General features: G+C 44.1%; 1 protein-coding gene across 1 annotated transcript in view; it reads left to right on the top strand.

The window, feature by feature from the left end:
* LOC145425914 (uncharacterized) overlaps positions 1 to 13394 on the top strand; it is a 28177-nt gene extending 14783 nt beyond the window's left edge. The window contains exons 5-7 of the mRNA XM_080299380.1: positions 6246 to 6259; positions 7706 to 8021; positions 11615 to 13394. Of these exons, the coding sequence (XP_080155506.1) occupies positions 6246 to 6259; positions 7706 to 8021; positions 11615 to 12090 (806 nt within the window). The 3' untranslated portion in view covers positions 12091 to 13394. The remainder of the gene's footprint in view (positions 1 to 6245; positions 6260 to 7705; positions 8022 to 11614) is intronic.
* The last annotated feature ends 8027 nt before the right edge of the window (positions 13395 to 21421 follow it).

The raw sequence follows: 21421 nt of genomic DNA, 5'->3' as shown, positions 1-21421 counted from the left end.
TAAGTCCACTATAACAGGTCATGAGGAGAACATTAGTAACCTTCACTACAGCTCATGTTGTGCTTTGTTGTCCTCTCAGTTTACCAGGTGGGGGTGGATTCAGGGGTGGAGTCTGTCTTGTTGCCCTGCAAAGCCACAGTTTGGCTGCCTAAAGATGCTAAAGTGGAGTGGAAGGACAAAAACAACAGGAAGGTCCACGTGTATGAGAACGGCTCTGACCAGCCTGAAGAACAGGATGATAAATACAAGAACCGAACAAAGACGAAGAGAAACTTACTGGAACCTGGAGACCTCAGTCTGACCCTGCAATACCCCACAGATGGAGACAACTCCACCTATACCTGCACCGTCTACAACAGGGAGGGAAACATGCTGATGACGAAACAAGTGGAGCTAAAAGTCAGAGGTCAGTGCTGTAGATACAGATACAGGCTGCATCAAAGTGTCACATGTAGTTCTCTCACATCAGTTGGATTATATCTATAGCAGCAAACAGCAGCTGAGACACAAATCTTTGTCTGTGTTAATAAAGTTGGATCAGTTCAAATAGTTTGTTGCTCTGCACTTGAAAGCTGTAGTTTTTCTAATGCACCACCTTCATGTTTCCTTCATATTTGAATCCCCCTGTAGATACTGACAGGTAACCATGTCACACAGAGCTCAAGCCTTTGAATCCAGCTGTGATTGTTGAGTTTCTATTGAATGCCATCCATCCATCTTCATCCGCTTTATGGGTCGTGGGGGCAGCAGCCTAAGCAAAGAGGCCCAGACCTCCCTCTCCCCAGCCACCTCCTCCAGCTTATCGGGGGGAACACCAAGGCGTTCCCAGGCCAGCCGAGAGATATAATCTCTCCAGCGTGTCCTGGGTCTGCCCCGGGGCCTCCTCCCGGTGGGACATGCCCGTAACACCCAGGAGGCGCCCAGGGGGCATCCTTGTCAGATGCCCGAACCACCTCAGCTGGCTCCTTTCGATGCGGAGCAGCAGCTGCTCTACTCTGAGCCCCTCCCGGATGGCCTAACTTCTCACCCTATCTCTAAGGGAGAGGCCAGCCACCCTTCGGAGGAAGCTCAGTTCTGCCGCTTGTATCCGCGATCTCGTTCTTTCGGTCACTACCCACAGCTTGTGGCAATAGGTGAGGGTAGGGACGTAGATCGACCGGTAAATTGAGAGCTTCGCTTTTACACTCAGCTCCCTCTTCACCACGACGGACCGGTGAAGCGTCCGCATTACTGCAGCTGCAGCCCCAATCCGTCTGTCGATCTCCGGCTCCCTTCTCCCATCACTCGCGAACAAGACCCCGAGATACTTGAACTCCTCCACTTGGGGCAGGAACTCATCCCCGACCCGGAGTGGGCACTCCACCCTTTTCTGGCTGAGAACCATGGCCTCAGATTTGGAGGTGCTGATCCTCATTCCCGCTGCTTCACACTCGGCTGTGAACCGTTCCAGTGCGAGCTGGAGGCCCTCACCCTATGAAGCCAACAGAACCACATCATCCGCAAAAATCAGAGATGAGATTCTGAGGCCACCAAAGCGAAAGCCCACCGCCACTTGGCTGCGCCTAGAAATCCTGTCCATAAAAATTATGAACAGAACCGGAGAAAAAGGGCAGCCCTGGCGGAGCCCATCACCCACCGGGAACGAGTCCGACTTATTGCGGGCAATGCGAACCAAGCTCTTGCAACGGTTGTATAGGGATCGAATGGCCCGTAGCAATGGGCCAGACACCCCATACTCCCGCAACACCTCCCACAGGACACCCCGAGGGACACGGTCGAATGCCTTCTCCAAGTCCACAAAACACATGTAGACTGGTTGGGCAAACTCCCATGCACCCTCAAGTATCCTTGAGTGGATAAAGAGCTGGTCCAGTGTTCCGCGACCAGGACGAAAACCGCATTGTTCCTCCTGTATCCGAGGTTCGACTAGCGGACGAACTCTCCTTTCCAGCACCCTGGCGTAGACTTTCCCAGGGAGGCTGAGGAGTGTGATCCCCCTGTAGTTGGAACACACCCTCCGGTCCCCCTTCTTAAAGATGGGGACCACCACCCCGGTCATTCTTTCTATTGAATGGACTTTTTCAAATCCAGCTGTAGGCCTGTGTTTGTGAGCTCATTAACAGCTGTTTGTTTAGAGAGACATGGTCCTCACAGGACAGCCACTACAAACATATGATTTTATAGAATATGATGCATTACTGCAGATTCAACACAATAGAAAGGATTTGAAATGAGCTCAGCCTTAAACATGTGCAGCAGTAATATTGATCCACAGACACTGATGGGAACATTTTTCTGCACAATAAGTACTTTGACTTTTCATACTTTATGTACAATTTGCTAGTAGTGCAGTTTTGTGTGTAGTGAGGTGTTTTCATGGTGTTTTCTTGGTGCTTTTACTAAAGGAAGGCTTCTATCAAATTCTTCCAAATGTTGTCAAACTGAGCTGTGTGATGAAGTGAGTGTGACAGAAACACTCAGACTGTGTTTCTTACTTTGTTGTCCTCTCAGTCCCCCAGGTGGAGGTGGATTCAGGGGTGGAGTCTGTCCAGCTGCCCTTAAACACCACACTTCACCTGCCTGAAGACGCTAAAGTGGAGTGGAAGGATAACAATGCAAAGGTCCACGTGTATGAGAACAGCTCTGACCAGCCTGAAGAACAGGACCAGGTTTACAGAGACCAAACGAAGATGAATGAAGACCTGCTGAAAACTGGAGACCTCAGTCTGACCCTGAAACACCCCACAGATGGAGACAACTCCACCTACACCTGCACCGTCTACAGCAGGGAGGGAAACATCCTGATGATGAAACAAGTGGAGCTGAAAGTCAGAGGTCAGTGCAGTAGATACAGGTCAAAGGTCAGACTCATGATGGTGGTTCAGTCTCAGTGGGCTCCATCCAATAATGTCACAGTGTTAGCATGTCTGATGTTTGTGGCTGTTTTGGTTTTTATTTGATTTCCTCCCAAATGTAAAAGCTTCAGCAGATGAACTGTAGGAGCAAAGTTCATGTGTGAGACTTCATCTGAAAGGTAACATCTTCTAGTTTCTGAACATGTGTTTGTTTAGCATGTGGCTAAAACACAGGCTAAGCTACGTCAGCTCAAATCTCAGTAACAACCTTCTTTGGTCCTCATCTATAATCAGTCATATCTGAGTCACAATAACTAGAAGATGATTTCTAGCAGAAGTGTGAAAATCTCCACATCCTTTCTCCATGTTATCATCCAAAGCTGTGTGAAGTTTCAGAGCTCTGCAGCTAACAGAGACTTTCAGTTTGCTGCTCTCTTCCTCTGACAGCTCCATTCTTAGGGAGCGTTAGTTCTCTGTTTCACTTTATTCCACTTATTCAGTCTGATGTTCTCTGATCTGTTTCTCTTGTTTAGTGTCTTAAAGGCTGCCAGTGCCTCTCTTTGCTTTAACCAACCTTTCTCTTCATTTCTGAGCTTTTTAAGGACTTTAACTGATGCATCAACCTTTGAAAATGAAAAGAAATCAGTCAGATTCATGGCTGCATCAAAGTGTCAACGCCGCCAAGGATGGTCCCAAGCCCGGCTGCAAAAGGAGGGTGGTCCCCTGCCGAATCGACCAGAACCAGCTTTCTGGGGAAATGGGGCATGAAACTGTATAGATCCAAATCGATCAACGTCGCACATTCAAGATACTGCACGAGGGACTCAGGATGCTAGTGAGAAGTGGACTACTGTCCAAGGTAATATTCGAATTTCACTGAAAGTGGCAATCAACATTGGTGTATGGAATGTCCGCAAGGGACATCACGTTGGCCAGAACGAGATCATCGTGCAAGAGATCCAGCGCTGAAACATCCAAATTGCAGCTTTGTCTGAACTTCGTCTAATGGGATCAGGTACTACCAGCATCAAGCCCTCTTCCTCCAATGAACCCATGACACTCTATTATTCTGGGGTAGAAAAGTGTTAAGCAAGCGACGGCTTCAACCAGTGTCCTCGCTTTCCAACCCATTTCAGAACGCCTTGCCACCCTAACCATCAAAGGAACGATCACGACGCACAACACCTCTGCCTATGCATCAACAGAGACCAGCTTGGATGCGGCCAAGGACAACTTCTATAACAGTCTTTGACTCATCTTGGACGCAACTCAAAAGACTGACCTCATCATTATTGCCGGTGATCTGTGTGCCCACGTTGGATCTGAACGACTTGGCTGGGAGGCTACCTTGGGTCATTCCCGCCATGGAGAGATCAACTACAACGGACTTCATCTTTTCTCCTCTGCTGCGACCAACAAAATGGTCATCGGGAATACCATCTTCCAGCACCCCATTAAACACCAGCTCAGCTGGAGAAATCCTAGTGGAAAGGATTCGGCAATGCAAGACTATGTGCTAATAAATGCCCGATTCTGATCATCCCTTCAAGATGTCTGTGCAATGAGGGGCTGTGGCTTTGATCACTACCTTGTTTGTGCTCAACTACAATTGAAACTCGAGCACATGAAGCAGACGCCATCCAAGTTTACAAATTTACATTTGAAAATTTGCGATAACGATATAACTGACGATATAATTTACACAAGATAAAATACTTAACAACTCCACAACTTTATTAGTGCAAAAAAAAAAACCCATCAGTGTATTTTCACTTAAAAAAGCAGCTGTTTTTTATGTCCATTAAAAGTTATATAAACATTTAACAGTGCAAATGCAAATTCCTCGCTGACAGTGTAACCAAAAGGCATTTCCAGTAGAAACTGTCCGACATATCCTCAGCATAACCATGTATAATATCCACAAAACTTAAAAAGAGGTTATACACAACACAATACAGTAATATTATGGTGAAGTACAGTATGTATCACTCCGCCAGGCCCCTGACTATGATAGCCATAATGCTCCCACAATCCATCAAGCTGTGCGGCTTCGTAGCTTAGCAATGTCGTACTAAAACATTTGACAGATTTTCGAGCGCTGTGTACCTCATAAATCGTTTCGGGGTCAGTAAGCACAACTAGAATTCATATGTAAGGCACACGGGATTATAAGGGGCACTGTCGATTTTCAGAAAAATCAAAGGATTGGTTTTAAGTGTGCCGTATTTTCCAAAAAACACAGTAATAACGAAGGCCTGCTAGTATGCTCTACCAAACATTTTGCTTTGGTGTGTATCTGACGGACGAAAGCTAAACCAGTTCCACACCGCTGAAGTTGCTGCGTTTTTACAAACCAACTCTGGTTCATCTGTTTCATTCAATGATCCGCTTTCTCCCTTCTCATTCTCCGTCGCCGCCATGCTTTTTCCACCATGTGCGTATGAAAACAAAGGCACTGCACATGCGCGTTTTACCCATATTCTATTGCAATATTTCATTTCCTTATCATTGCCTAACATTATACCGGTATTACCGTGAACGGTATGATATGGCCCAGCCCTAATTCCAACACGCCTTTTTGAATTGTTTTGCACTGCTGGCTGATTCAGACAATGTGGATAAAGAAGAGCAAAAAATTGCTAAGGCCATCCTTGAAAGTGCCCGCCTACTCTGTCCCCCAACCCGGCACCACACCCAGTTATGGATATCCGACAAACGTCTCGATCTGGTAGCAGAGCGCAAGAAAGGAGAACTGGTAGACCTTGAGCGTTACCGGCTGCTCAATCAAGAAGTATGCAGGATGATGAAGAGGGACCGGAAAGCTTACTGGAACCAAGTGGCTGAAGACCTGGAAGTGGCATCGTCGAGACATGACTACCCCACACTTTACTGCTCATTGCGTCGTCTAAGCAGCAAATCGAAGTCCACAAATGACAAGATCAAGAAGGCTGATGCTACCTTTGTGCGCTCAGTAACTGAACACCTGCATTGTTGGAAGGAATTCTTTGATGGCCTCTACAATAATGACATGCTGCAAGGCCGAACTGAAGTGCCTCCCGAAATCGACCCCCCCCCCCCCCCCCCCCCCCCCCATGCACCAATGTCAGATGCCGAACCAACAATTGAAGAAGTTAAACATGCAGTCCATGCATGCTATCTTTGCCAAAAATGATGCTGGACCAAGTAACTGTGGAATAAATTTAAAACAGCCTCCTTTCTCAACTTAATGGACTAATTCAACAGATCTAGAGAACAGATGAGATACCGAAAAGGTGGAGGAAGGTAATTACCATCTCACTTTACAAGAAAGGTGACACCCGAGAGTGCGAGAACTATCGTGGAATCAGCCTTCTTTCCATCACTGGTGAGGTCTTAATGAAAATCGTTCAGTCATGCCTACAAAAGCATCATGAGCAGGCAAGCAGAGAAGAGCAAGCCAGCTTTCAACCTGGGCGCCGATGCTGTGATCAGATCATCGTTCTTCACCAGCTGATTGAGCGAAGGGTTCGATGTGGACAGTCAACAGTGATTGCCTTCATTGACCTAAGGTCTGCTTTCGATTGCATCAATCAGACTGCCCTGTGGAGAATGTTGGAAGCAGAACATGTCCCCAAGAAGATCTTTACCCTCCTCAAATCAGCCTATCACGGCTTGCCTTTTGATGTAGCAGAACCCCGCCCACCGGAGAGTGCATGATGCACCCAAGAAGACTTGGATCAAGCAATTTGAAGACTATCTTAAACAACGACGTCTAACACTCGAGCAAGCGAAGGTGAGGGCAAGAGACCACAAGGCCTTGATATGCATCGTTGATCAAGATGGAGACCCTACGGCACACACAGTGACATATATGGCTTCGTGGACAACCTCCCCTGCCAAGTTCCAGCTAGGGACAAAAGACCGAGAAGAAGAATCAAAGTATCACATGTAGTTCTCCCAAATCACCTGGATTATATCCATAGCAGCAAACAGCAGCCAATATACAAATCTTTGTCTGTGTTAATAAAGTTGGATCAGTTCAAATAGTTTGTTGCTCTGCACTTGAAAGCAGCAGTTTTTCTAATGCACCACCTTCATGCTTCCTTCATATTTGAATCCCCCTGTAGATGCTGACAGGTAACCATGTCACACAGAGCTCAAGCCTTTGAATCCAGCTGTGACTGTTGATTTTCTATTGAATGGACTTTTTCAAATCCAGCTGTAGGCCTGTGTTTGTGAGCTCATTAACAGCTGTTTGTTTAGAGAGACGTGGTCCTCACAGGACAGCCACTACAAACATATGATTTTATAGAATATGATGCATTACTGCAGATTCAACACAATAGAAAGGATTTGAAATGAGCTCAGCCTTAAACATGTGCAGCAGTAATATTGATCCACAGACACTGATGGGAACATTTTTCTGCACAATAAGTACTTTGACTTTTCATACTTTATGTACAATTTGCCAGTACTGCAGTTTTGTGTGTAGTGAGGTGTTTTCATGGTGTTTTCTTGGTGCTTTTACTAAAGGAAGGCTTCTATCAAATTCTTCCACATGTTGTCAAACTGAGCTGTGTGATGAAGTGAGTGTGACAGAAACACTCAGACTGTGTTTCTCTGCTTCATCAAGTCAAATCTGGTCCTCAGAGACTGAATAAAGTCCTGTCCCACTAACAGCAGCTCCAACAGTCTGTTCACTGCTTTCTTCCTGTCAGTCTTCATCTTTCTGCTGCGTCTCCTCTTCACACTGACCACTTTCTATCTAACAGTGAGCTCCCAGTGAAGCAGCAGCATTCAGCCTGTTAGAGTCAACACAAATGTCTCCATCCAAGCTCATGTTGTGCTTTGTTGTCCTCTCAGTCCCCCAGGTGGAGGTGGATTCAGGGGTGGAGTTTGTCCAGCTGCCCTTAAACACCACACTTCACCTGCCTGAAGATGTTACAGTGGAGTGGAAGGATAACAATGCAAAGGTTCATGTGTATGAGAACGGCTCTGACCAGCCTGAAGAACAGCACCAGGTTTTCAGAGACCGAACGAAGATGAATGAAGACCTGCTGAAAACTGGAGACCTCAGTCTGACCCTGAAACACCCCACAGACTGGGACAACTGGACCTACACCTGCACCGTCTACAGCAGGAAGGGAAACATCCTGCTTAAGAGACAAGTGGAGCTGAAAGTCAGAGGTCAGTGCTGTAGATACAGGTCGAAGGTCCGAGGTCATGTAGGAGTTTATTCTCTAAAAGCTTTTACTTTGAATCTATTTTCAGTTCATTCAAATAAAATAAATTCTTTGATGTTTTCATTTAAGAGCAAAATTGTCAGGCCGAGCCACTGTGTGTTGAAATGAACAAACTAAAAAGACCATTAAAAATGGAGTTGAAATGATCCTGACTTCAAAATAAAAGCCTCTGGCATGAGTTGAGTTTGGATCAAATCAATAGTTTTGTTAGTTTAGTCCAAACCAATGTAAATGTATAAATATCAATAGTTTTAAAGCTGCTGAGATCATTCAAACACTTTGATCCAGTCATTTGGATGTTGTCAAATGTCAACCAACCAACACAGGATCCACAGTCAGAGTCAAAGTGGAGTTCTAGCATGGACGTGACGCTCCAAGAAGCTTCAGACAGACAGTGTTCTCCAAAAGTTCTGCTCTAAAAGGAAACTTTGAGCTGTGATTGTTGTAGTCAGAAGGATGGAGGCTGGATCTTTGATGAGTGCTTGCACACAGGCTGTCTTTAAGTATTCTGGGACACAGCCAGAGGACAGACGAGTGTTCATTATTGGAAGCAGCCGAGGGGCAGGGACATCCCAAACTTCACTCAGCAACTTTGGAGGAATCATATCTACACAGCTTGATGAGCGTTTCCTCACTCGATTCCATAATCTGATGAAAACTTGCAGGATTTCAAAGATGGTCCACTGAGCTCCAAAGAGCTCCAAAGGGCTGTGCTTATTAGAATGAATTAAAGGAGAGAAATTACTTTACATTAGCAAGAAGCACGTTGATGTTCAAAACATCAGAGTTCACAGACTAGACAGTCCTCTCCAGATTTCATCATGTTTCTGTTCAAAACAACAAGTAACAAAGAGTCAATGTACAGAGATGAGGTTCAGCAGCTGGTGTTTTGGTGCAGCCAAAACAACCTGTCACTGAATGTGGACAAAACCAAGGAGAGAATCGTCGACTTTAGGAATGGTAAATTGCCTGTACTTGTATAGCGCTTTTGCAAAGACATGCACCACTCATACACCACTCAGCACCCACGGTTCGACAGTAGAGACTGTTAACAGCACCAAGTTCCTGGGAGTTCACATCTCAGACGACCTCACCTAGACCATCAACACCACCTCCATCACCAAAAAGGCCAAGAACTTCAAGTAAAGAGTTTTCCAAAAAGTTGATTCTGTTCATCTGGACGTAGCGTTTTGTGGGAGAAACGTTTCGTCACACGTCCAAGTGACTTCTTCAGTCTCAGCTGACTGCAGGTTTCCCCAATCTTATAAACAGTACATTTGCATAATGACTGAAACCAGCCCACTGAAGGAACAATGGAAGGAAAGAGGAAAGAGGTTCAACTCTTTTTAAGAAGGCTTCAAGGCATCCAAGAAAGTCCAGCAAGTGCCAGGATCGTCTCCTAAAGAGGATTCAGCTGTGGGATCGGAGTGCCAACAGTGCAGAGCTTGCTCAGGAATGGCAGCAGGCAGGTGTGAGCGCATCTGCACGCACAGTGAGGCAAAGACTTTTGGAAGATGGCCTGGTGTCAAGAAGGGAAGCAAAGAAGCCACTTCTCTCTAAAGAAAGCATCAGGGACAGATTGATCTTCTGCAGAAAGCATGGTGAATGGACTGCTGAGGACTGGGGCAAAGTCATATTCTCCAATGAAACTCAGATTGTTTGGGGCATCTGGAACAAGGCTTGTCTGGAGAAGAAAAAGTGAGTGCTACCATCAGTCCTGTGTCATGCCAACAGTAAAGCATCCTGAGACCATTCATGTGTGGGGTTGCTTCTCATCCAAGGGAGTGAGCTCACTCACAATTTTGCCCAAAAACACAGCCATGAATAAAGAATCGTACCAACACATCCTCCAACAGCAACTTCTTCCAACAATCCAACAACAGTTTGGTGAAGAACAAAGCATTTTCCAGCACGATGGAGAACCGTGCCATAAGGCAAAAGTGATAACTAAGTAGCTCGGGGAACAAAACGTTGAAATTTTGGGTCCATGGCCTGGAAACTCCCCAGATCTTAATCCCATTGAGAATTTGTGGTCAATCATCAAGAGGCGGGTGGACAAACAAAAACCCACTAATTCTAAGAAACTCCAAGAAGTGATCATGACAGAATGGGTTAATATCAGTCAGGATTTGGCCCAGAAGTTTAGAGCATGCCCAGTCAAATTGCAGAGGTCCTGAAAAAGAAGGGCCAACACTGCAAATACTGACTCTTTACATAAACGTCATGTAATTGCCAATTAAAGCCTTTGAAACGTATGAAGTACTTGTCATTATATTTCAGTACATCACAGAAAAAAATGACACAAAGATCTAAAAGCAGTTTAGCAGCAAACTTTGTGAAAACTAATATTTGTGTCATTCTCAAAACTTTTTCCACGACAGTGTATACCCCCTTTACCCCAGTCTTTATGTTTATTCATGTTCTTTCTCTTACTGTATTTGTTGTTGTTCTTTTGCACTGAATGTAACTGGAGCCTCGTCATCTTGTCTCTCTATGTACTGTACTGTGTATAGCAGAGATGATAGTAAAGTTTACTTTGACTTTGACTTGACAAACATAAATTCCAGTTTGAGGAAGTGGGAGCGCTGTTTGGAGTCCGGTTGGTGCCCATGTGGATAAGGATGGTGTCGGCCTCCGGACGGGATCGTATTCTGCCAGGAAACTTGTCTAAAACGTCCCAGAGCGTCGGGCCGGGAAAAGACAGAGAACACGCCTCCTTTATTGTGAAATTCCTCACCATGGTAACTGAACACATCAGCTGGTCTGCAGCAGGTCATGTTCAGAGTTTGAGGCTCAAAGTGTCCCATTTTCACTGATTGTTTCCCGACGACATGCTTCACGTGTGATATGGATCCTCTGCTGAAGGAATCTGCTTTCTATCCACAACCTGTTGATCCGTGTCTGACTAACAGCAGCGCAGGAAGCCCTGCAGTTACAGAGAAACTGTCTGAGTCGCATTGTTGCTGCAGTTTACCTGCAACTGCTGTGAAGAAAAAGTCTCCATGTGTTTGTGTTTGGTCCTAATCTGCTGCCTGTCTGTTTGACATGCTGGATTTCCAGCTGATCGATGACAGATTAGAAACTGATCAGTCTATTGATCACACAATATTCCATCAATAGAACTGATTTGACTTTGATTTGTGTAACAAAGTGATTTCCACGTCTCCTTCATGATGTGACAGTGTCAGAGCTGAATGCACTTGTAGAGCATCATGTTTTTATGGCTCACATTTAAAGTGTTGCAGCTCTAATGTACAGCTGTCATATTAGAAATAGAAGCAGCTCTGATTTTAGTGCTCAAAGAAATCTATGAAGTGATGAATTCACACATGAACAGTTTTCTGCAGCGTTCCTCTCGGCCTTATTTGCAGCTCCACTCTTGTTTTTGCTCTAATAATTATTTCTCTCCATGAGCTGTTTCTCTGCCTGAAGGAGGCGCCACTCCATCGCTTCATTTAGTGCAGAACAAGAGTCACATGATGCTCTGAACACCAATCACACTTTGTACAGCTCATGTTGTGTTTGTTGTCCTCTCAGTGTGTCAGGTGGAGGTGGAGGAGGGGGTGGAGTCTGTCCAGCTGCCCTTCAAAACCACACAAAACCTGCCTGAAGATGCTGAAGTTGTGTGGATATGTAAAGAACCTGAATACAGGAAGGTCCACGTGTATAAGAACGGCTCTCACAAACAGCACCAGGTTTACAGAGACCGAACGAAGATGAATAAAGTCCTGCTGAAAACTGGAGACCTCAGTCTGACCCTGAAACAGCCCACAGAGAGAGACAGTGGAGAATATGTGTGTGATGTCTGGAGGAACGGACGGGTTAGATTCAAAACAGTGCAGCTCAAAGTTAAAGGTTTGTTTGTGTGTGTGTGTGTGTGTGTGTGTGTGTGTGTGTGTGTGTGTGTGTGTGTGTGTGTGTGTGTGTCTCTGACTGTCTTGTGTCTCCTCTGCAGGGAGAGTTCAGGTCCAGGATCAAACAGGGGACATCAGGAACAGAAGCAGCTCCATTGATCCGACTCCTCTGATGGCTGATCAATCAGTTTGATCTGTGTGTTCTTTGATTATTGATCAGTGATGTCAGAGTGGAGTCAGTGTGATGTTGTTGTTGTGTGTTTGAGACTTTTAGTGTCCATGAAGGTCTCTGCTGCCGTAGATCCTCTGAACTGTGACAGAGGTCTCACTCTGGAGGAAACTCTCAGCACTTTCCAGCAGCTCCTCCATCATGGAGGACATTCCCTCACTGTAACAGGTGGAGGAGAGAGGAGAGGAAGCACAGGTGGATCCTCTGAGGAAGAGGAGCGTCCTACAAACCACACGATCACATGACCAGAGGGGCGTGGGCTTCAGTGGTACTAATAAAGGAACAGTGCACATGTTCCACTTTGAGACGGCACACTAACAGACCACCACTACCCAGTTTATTACTGGCTAATGTGCAGTCTCTGGAGAAAAAGCTGTGCGAGCTTCGGGCAGAGATCTCGTTCAAGCGAGAGATGCAGAACTGCTGCGTGATCTGCCTCACAGAAACCCTTTCTATCGGACAAGGTACCAGACTCCGCAATACAACTACCGGGGTTCTATTTGCACTGCAAGGGAAGGTCACAGGATCTTACTGGGAAAAGCAGAGGCGGTGGTGTGTGTTTCATGATCAACAATAGCTGGTGTGATTATGCGAACGTGCACCCAGTTAAATCCTTCTGCTCACCGGACCTGGAGAACCTGATGATTAAGTGCCGGCCATTCTGGCTACCAAGGGAATTTACAGCAGTGATTATTACGGCTGTTTACATTCCCCCACAAGCCGACACTGACCGAGCACTCAGGGAACTGTACAGCGCGATCAGCAGCGAGGAAACCGCACACCCAGAGGCGGCGTTTATCACGACCGGGGACTTTAACAAAGGAAACCTGAAGAAAGTTTCACCAAAACTCCACCAACACATCCATTTCAACACTCGTGGATAGTGATGCGCGAATCATGAACGAATCGTTCAATACTCGAGAATCACTTTACTGACTCATGAATCATGATTCACAAGCCCAACTGACTCACTGACTCATCCCTGTTGCTGTTAGCAGCAATGTATCTAGCTTATAATTAAAATTGTGGAGAAAAACACAACATCCAGTATCGAAACAAAAAAATTTCTGCTCTTAACTGGAAGAAAAAACCCTGAGTAGAAGCTCACATCAAGAAAATAGCTCCTCGGTTCACAGTAGCATCGCTCTGCTAACATGCTAACAGCACATTTGAGCTACTCATCCCCCTCCCTCCTGTGCTGAATCGTAAGCGCAAGCGAATCACTCACTCACTCACCCCCTCCCTCCTGGCTCACAGCTTCTTCTTCTTCTTGGTTGGCAACCAATGTTAAGGCGCATTACCGCCCCCTGGCTCACAGCTCAGTGGACGTTTAGATGAGAAAATATATATTTGACACATTTAAGGAAAATACTGATAAAATAAAAATAAACAAAATAAATGTTTATTAAGCAATTTTGATAGGAAATTGCTTAATTTTAGAAATGTTTTTGCTCTTTTTTGCTCTATAAAATAGTTGTTTTCTTTTAGAATCATTCATCTTAGCAGTAGGATTTACATGAAAAGAGAAACAAATTAAGTTTGAGTGAAAATGTACATTTTTTGCACTCTCTGGTCAACTGACTCAGTGAATCAAATGACTCAAAAAAATCGATTCACTTTGGTGAGTGACTCATTAAAACTCGATTCAGTTAAAAGAATCAAATTTACCATCACTACTCGTGGAGACCGGCTACTTGACCACTGCTACATTTCCTTCCAGGATGCGTACGAAGCCCTCCCCCACACCTCATTCGGCCAATCAGACCACCGCTCCATCCTGCTCCTGCCCGCCTACAGGCAAAAGCTGAAACATGAAGCTCCAACGCTGAGGGCGGTGCACCGTTGGTTGGACCAATCAGAGTCCACGCTGCGGGAGTGTTTTGATCACGAGGACTGGGAATGGTTTCATGTGGCTGCTAATGACATTGATGAGTACACAGACTCAGTCTGCGGCACATGGGCACGGCACTGGCGGCAAGGAGCGCCGCTTTTGCCTCCGCGAACACATCGGATTACAAACATGCATATTACCAACTCCAGAAGACAATCAAAGCAGCCAAACGTGAGTACAGGGACAGGGTGGAGCAACAGTTTGACAACCCTCGGAGTATGTGGCAGACTGGGGCACATCTCGGGCCCTCCAAGGTTTGGAGGCCTATCTCCACCCACCACCACTTCCCCTGCCGGTGGCGGACTCCCTCAGGTATCGGTGCGTTGGTGGTTCTTTGTATCTGGGGGTGGGCGTCCGGGTACACACCGGCTCACTCCTTGGCGGCCGCTTATTGGGGCTCGCTCGGGCCACTTTGGAGGTGGGGTGCCCCCGGCCTCTCAGCCTGGGGCTCGGTCACTCAGGCACAGCTGGCTGCCGGCGGAGCTCACGGGCGCGTCACTGCAACTCCCCCTGGCTTCTGCTCCGCGGCTGCTGAATGAGCTCTCATCTGGGACTCTCCTTAGCTCTTACTGGGACAGTGGCGCGGCTGCCCCTCTGTGGGTCTTCCTTGGTCTCTTGTGTTCTGGGGGCCTCTGGATGTCTGGAGTTTAGATCTCCTCCATACCTGCTTGATACCATAGAGGACAGGGCTGTGGCTCCCCACACTCTCTAGCAGATCATTACATGGAGAAACCTTTGGAATGCAAGCATGCTGATCCACACAGGTATGCACACAGGTGTACACATGGGTATTCACAGACGTGGACTACAGCTTTCTTGGCTGCTGCCTCAAAGCACACTGTGCGCTGTCTATCTTGCGTGCTGCACAATATCGTTTATTATTTAGTAACTATTGATATCTATGACTAGCTAGTTTATTGTGATGGTGCTTTTTTTTTTTATTATTATGTTGCTCTTTGTTGTTTGCTGTCTCCCCTGTTTTTTTTGTTTTTCTTTCTCTCCATACAGGTGACCCAGGAGTTTGTTTTTTTTCTCTCTTCCCCCCCTTCTCACCGTCTCTTCTCCCCTTTGGTTTTCTTTCTTCCTCTCCCCCTCTTTCTTTCATTCTTTCCCCCTGTCCTATTAAAAAAAAAAAAAAAAAAGGATGACAAAGGATGAACTGAAGCTCCGCCATCACGTGATGTCACATGCTGCTGTTTCTGATGTCACTTCCAGAAAAAAAAAAAAAATACTAAATGTAGCACCCAACTCAAGTAGCTCTGGATTAACCCTCGGTTAAGATGGTGATAGTACTCTGAGCGGGGCCCTGGGTACGTTACTTATTTTATTGGTAAACAGGAGAAACGATAGCTAACCAGTTTTAACCTTTGTACTTAGAAATCTTAATGTTGGCGGTGCCTCCACTTAGTGAAAATAAGGAGTTCTGTCTAATCTTCACTAAGAATAATGAATTTATCTAACATGTTAAACCTCTCTTTTACCTTTTTAGTAACCCTTATCACTTATAAACTCTGTAAATCATAAATATGACACAACACAAAACTTTAAATTCAAAATGTAAGATTTAGTCAAAACAAAGTATGATTTAAATAAAAATAAAAAATACAATATTCCCAGTTCTGAAGTGTTCAATTGGATGGTTTTTTCCTCTTCACAATTCACAGTCAATGTTTTGGAAACAACACATTTATCCAAGATATTCCCCTTTTAAGTTCAGTTCAAATTTGTAACCTTTTAGAGCTCATTTACTGAAACCGTTGCAGGCCTGATCGTTGCTCGGGCTCGTTGGGCCAGAAAACACACAAATGGCCGCTTCGCTTGATAAACAAGCAGAAAACAAAACGCACGTGCTCGTGGCTACTCACAAATCCTTCGGGCTAAGTGCGAGGACAAGCTGAGGGGCAGGCTCGGTTTTGTGACCATGCGGCCTCCACTCGGCAACGTGGTCGGAATTAGCGGCATACATGGGCTGCTGAGCACACTGGGACAAACCCACGGAAATCCTATCCACAGCAGAAGGGTCCAGAGAATTCCTCTCGGTCCACTGTGCATTAGAGATTACTATTTAGTTCCATAGAGTAATCTGTAGCTTACATACTCAGCATACATAGCTAATAGGGGTGCAACGATATTCGTATCGATATTGAACCGTTCGATACAGTGCTTTCGGTTCGGTACGCATATGTATCGAACAATACAACATTTGTAATTTATTTTATCAACTTTCCTTCCGACGATGCTGTCTGTGTTGAGCGCTCAGTGAATCTGCGTTCGACTACTCCGCCTAGGCTGCACTGTTGAGCGCAGATCCACTGAGCACTCAACACAGACAGCATAGTCAGAAGGAAGAGCGCAGGGCAAGCTAGCAAGACACATGGACCTCCCCCACCCTCATTCAGATCTGGCGTTTGGAATTATTTTGGTTTTCATGTGACGTATGACCCTGAAGGTAAGCGAGTCATGGACTAAAGTAAAACAGTATGTTGGATGTGCCATGCAATGCTCAATTACATGGGTGGGAACTAGTGTGTTAGCGCAGTTAGCTCGTTAACGTGTTGGCCGTCTAGCCCCACGCACGGGGCGATCGGCGGTAGCTCGTTAACGGAGATTTGCCGTGTTGTGGCGTTAAGGTCATTTCAACGAGATTAACCTGAAAGCACTAGTGGGAACACAACGAATATGACTGCACATTTACACCGACATCATCCTAGTGCAAAGACCAAAACAACAAGCATGCTACTAACTTTAGCCGAGTCATTTAGACAGCTGTTAGCACATGATTCTCCTTATGCTGCTGAGAATATAGCCCAGAAGAAGCGGATAGTATAGCTTTTATTTTGGAAAGAGACATTTCTCTGTAATAAACTCTCTTTTCCAAAGATGAGTGATTCCTCAATCAGATACAGGGCTCGCAATATCGCTAGCCCGACGTCCTGGAGCTAGCGATTTTTTTCAGTCGGGCTACCAAAATCTATCTCTGCCCTGCCCGTCGGGCTATTGTAGGAAGGAAAAATATATGTCAATGCTTTTGCATTCTTTCAGAAATGTAGCTGGGTAATTATGTCATTGGCATCGGTGAGCCACTGTCAATATGTGACACATTGAAATCGCGTTTGAATTTGCGCTTGTTTTTTTGCTTTCACTTTGCAATCGTGCGAACTGTGTGTAGAGAGCGACAGCAATGATTTGTGAGTGATGATAATTTGTGCACCAATTCCTCTGACATCGTCTTATTAATCGTTAGCTTACTATGCAAACATGACAAGTGAAATCTCCCGCAGCAAGCTTAAACATGTGAGAGGTTGATCGCGCAGAGAATCGCTGAGCTTATGTGAGTCCGTGTGTAAAAGCATTTCAGTTCTGCTGAGCCAAATAAGACAGGTCAGGGTGAAGAAGTGACAGCCAAAGAAAAGCTTACCACAAAACGGAGAAGTTATGACAAATCAGACTATAAGGCAAAAAGAAAGTGCAGCTTTATGGTTTCATGGACTTCTATTTATTGTGATTTTAAACACATTTTTAATGCATTTGAACTCTTGTTTTGTTTTTTTAAACACATATGAAATATTTACAATAAAGTTTTTACATGACAATATTTATATCCTTTTAACCTGTAGTGTCTAAAATAGATATTTGAGACCAGGCTACATAAACAATATATATAACTTATATAAACGTATATATAACTTAATATTGCACACATGCAAAATCATATATATATATATATATATATATATATATATATTTCCTTTGCAGCAAAGGACAAACCACTGTAAGTTTTCAACTTTTTTACTAACGCTGGTTTTTACCCTTTAATTCATCCATTCTTCCATCATTCTGACTCAGGAAAACATTTGCAAGCTTTTAATGGGGATAAGTCGATTATATAAAAAGGCTTTTTCTAAATGTGTTTCACCCATTTCTCCAAAAATTAAGAAAATGCATGTAAAGTTGATTTATTATATTTACCCCGTTTTAGTACTTCTTAAAACAAGACTCAAAGTTGAGGTGGACCTGTGTTACTTTTGTGATTGAGCTTGTGAAACATTTCAACTCTTGTTTTTTTCTTGAACTGATTCAACCAAATTTTGGTTAGACATACACAGCTGTGTAACGCTGAAGTTTGACAGCATCCCTCATTTTGATATCTTTGTCCACATGAAACCTTCTGAAGCTTATATTTTAAAAAAGGCTTCATTACTCGAGGTTTTCCAACATAGTCCTCTTTGGTGACATCTGGTGGACAGAATGTGAACAGCAGCTTGAATCTACAAAGAAGATGAACGGCTTCATCACGACTGCCCACTCTGTAGAGCTGTGACACGTGACAGTTCTAAACAATTAAAATTGGCATGTGAATGAATGAAGTCTTTATTTGTCACTTGCACTTGCCTACAGGTGAAATTGGACCTTTTCTGACCATATATGCAATACAAAAACATCACATTGTCTATTTGATTAATAATTTCAGTATTAAACGTTTACCCTGGTGTGTTCTCCCTTTGCTTGTGACTTCACGATATTTGAAAACATACCAGATAGAAAAAATATTTAACCATCAACCCATCTCAGAGGAAGAGGAAGTTTGTTCCAGTCTGAGCGTCTGTCCAGTGTGAGGCCTGTGATTGGTTGACTGTTAGGAAGCAACAGTGACTTCCTGTTTTGTCCCTCAGCTGCTGACTCAGCTCAGTTCACCCATCCTCACACTGCTCTGTGGTGCTGAAGCACCAACATCCTGCCTGGAGGGAAGGTACCCCACAGCAGGGGAAGAAATAATGAAGAGAGTGCACCTGATGTGGTAACTAGGACATCAAGCTTTAGTATGCTTCTTCGCCCTTAGACTATGTTACTGTTTATCATCCTTACTTGGTATATTTTCAGTTAAACCTCAGGTAGTTTAAGTATTTATGAACTAAACAGTCTCAATTTTGCTAGATTATGTTGTGAGATTTAATTTCAGTCTTTGTGATTTAGAGAGCAGTAAATGTCACTGTTGAATGAGTCCTTTGACTTCACTCCTTTTTTATGAAATTTGCCTAAAAGGATGTGATTTTCTGATTTCTTCTCATGTTTGATGCTCTTATTAGACACTACACTGTCTCCAGGTTTGAAGGTTCCTGCTGGTGGACCAGCTCTGATGTGCTTAAATAAACTGAAGTTTGTACAGTCAGATTATCTTTGTAGGTTTTATGAGCCTTTGATCAAATAACAGTCTGCATGTCTCTGACCAAGAAGGAGGCAAACTCTCTGCTGTAGTCACAGAACAACATGTAAACAACAGAACTTGGTGACAGGAAACAGGGAAACATCTTCCTTCACTGAGGTCACAGCAGAGTCTTTAACTTTCCCATCACACCACTGGTGGAGTCTCATCCCAGCCGGATGTTTGGTACCACGAGTAAAGACCCAACATCTCCAGCGTGACCTCTGTTTAAGGCTTTTATGCTGAAACATTTTTTTAAGGGTAAACGCACCCGTGCCATGAAGATAAAGACACATAAACATGTGACCTGGAGTTTTTGAGCTTTGCTTTAATCTGTGGTTAACCACAATAATCCTGAAGCCAGCTTAATGTGTTTTAAAACTGAGGAACAAAAAAGGAGAAGAAGATTAAACGCAGAAAACAGGAAGTAAGAAAGAGTCAAGATGTGACTGTTCACACTTTTATGTGTTCGATCATCTGAGAAATAAAACGAAAATCTTTGCCTCGGGCATTATGTGAAACTTCTGAAACCTTTAAATTTACTGAAGCAAATGTTGAAGCGCGAGTAAGAACAAGAGATGCACCAGTATCATTGTCTTCCTCACTAACTTCAGTGAAACCAGTAAATCTGTTTGTACAGAAGAAGAGTTTGTTCCTCTGTGTCAGCTTTATTTGACTCCTGTGAGCTCCTTAATGTAAAGCCTGTTGCTGATGCTGCGTGAACGCCAACGTCTGAAATCAGCAGCTGTTTCACTTAAGGCACATGTGACCAAATTAACACACATACCTCAATCTCCTCCCAGCATGCACTGGAGGCCTGTAGGCTGTCAGATATGGGATTAGGGTTATTCTCTGCATTCATGAAGGTGTTTAATGTTTTATGCTATGATATCCACACATTGCTTAGCTGGAACAATAAAACTCCTGCTCTGACTTCCTTTTTTAAAAATATCTTTAGACATGAACAGAAGAAACTGATGCACCTATTAAAGCACCAGAGTTGCAAAAAATCATTTTCTTGAGTGAGTGCAGTAAGATGTTTCTTCTGGTTTTGTTCAGTATTTGCAGTAATGGCCTTCTCTGTGGTTCACACATAGAGACGTCTTTTTGGAAATGGAAGTTATTGCGTCTCTCTGCGTCAGCTGATAGAGTCATGTGATGGAGTCATGTGACGCAGTTCATTTGAGTCAGCAGCAAATTAGCAGGATTCATTTACAGCAGGATGAAGATGTTTCTACTGTCTCTGCTACTTGTGAACGGTACTGTTACCTTCAATTATTAGTATTATCATTAATGATGATTTTACTCTATTTTACATGAGGCAAATGATCTTACTGTCATTTTTATAAAATGTTGATTGTGATACGTAGAATTTATAATCTGTTATATATTTAAAACCATAAACTATTGTTACACAAATTATTTCAAGTAAAATGGAAACAATGGGGATGATTGATTTCATTAATATAGTTCATGGCTTGTTGCTTAATGGCTTATTATGTGTTTTCATTAAGAAGTTATGAGGGTTAAAACATTTGTTTAATGCTCTAAATCTGGAATGTGGCAACTTTGAGTTCTGGCGCACCAAAACTAGCACAGAGGGGATCTGGTTTAATTTGATGCCGCAGGACTTAAGACATAGTAGAGAAATCAGAGTGTGTCCAGTGAAGGACTGGACCAGTACATGTGAAGCAATGTACCAGGAGCAGCTCTACACCTTCTACAGGTTGGGTCCACCTCTGCATATATGCACACCAACTTAGTCCTGGACCAGTGCTCCCCATGATCTTAAATTGAATAAGCATGTTTCGAACACACACTGATATATTGTAGACTTGGCCAAGGATAGAATGCCGCAGTTGATCTCTGATATGAATGTTAAGGTCTTTTTCTAATTTAGTCTTAATGAAAGCTACTGGAGAACATTGTAAATTGTAAATGAAATAGTAAAGAACTGATGTTCGTTTGAGAATTAAAAAATCATCTACAGGATCGTCTGTTTTGAGGGAATCGTACTGTCAGTGTCTGCACATAGTGTGTGACCTGTAAAAAGCAAAAACACTGAAGAGCAGCAGTGCCAACACTTGCAAATTGTCCATCTACACATAAGTCTGCAAAGGATTTTAGACCCTTTCTGTGCCAGATGTGGAACACCGTCACTGAAGGA

This window comes from Astatotilapia calliptera, chromosome 3, assembly GCF_964374335.1.
Source record: "Astatotilapia calliptera chromosome 3, fAstCal68.1, whole genome shotgun sequence".
In the NCBI taxonomy this organism is placed as follows: domain Eukaryota; kingdom Metazoa; phylum Chordata; class Actinopteri; order Cichliformes; family Cichlidae; genus Astatotilapia; species Astatotilapia calliptera.
This window is presented reverse-complemented; position numbering and strand designations above follow the sequence as displayed.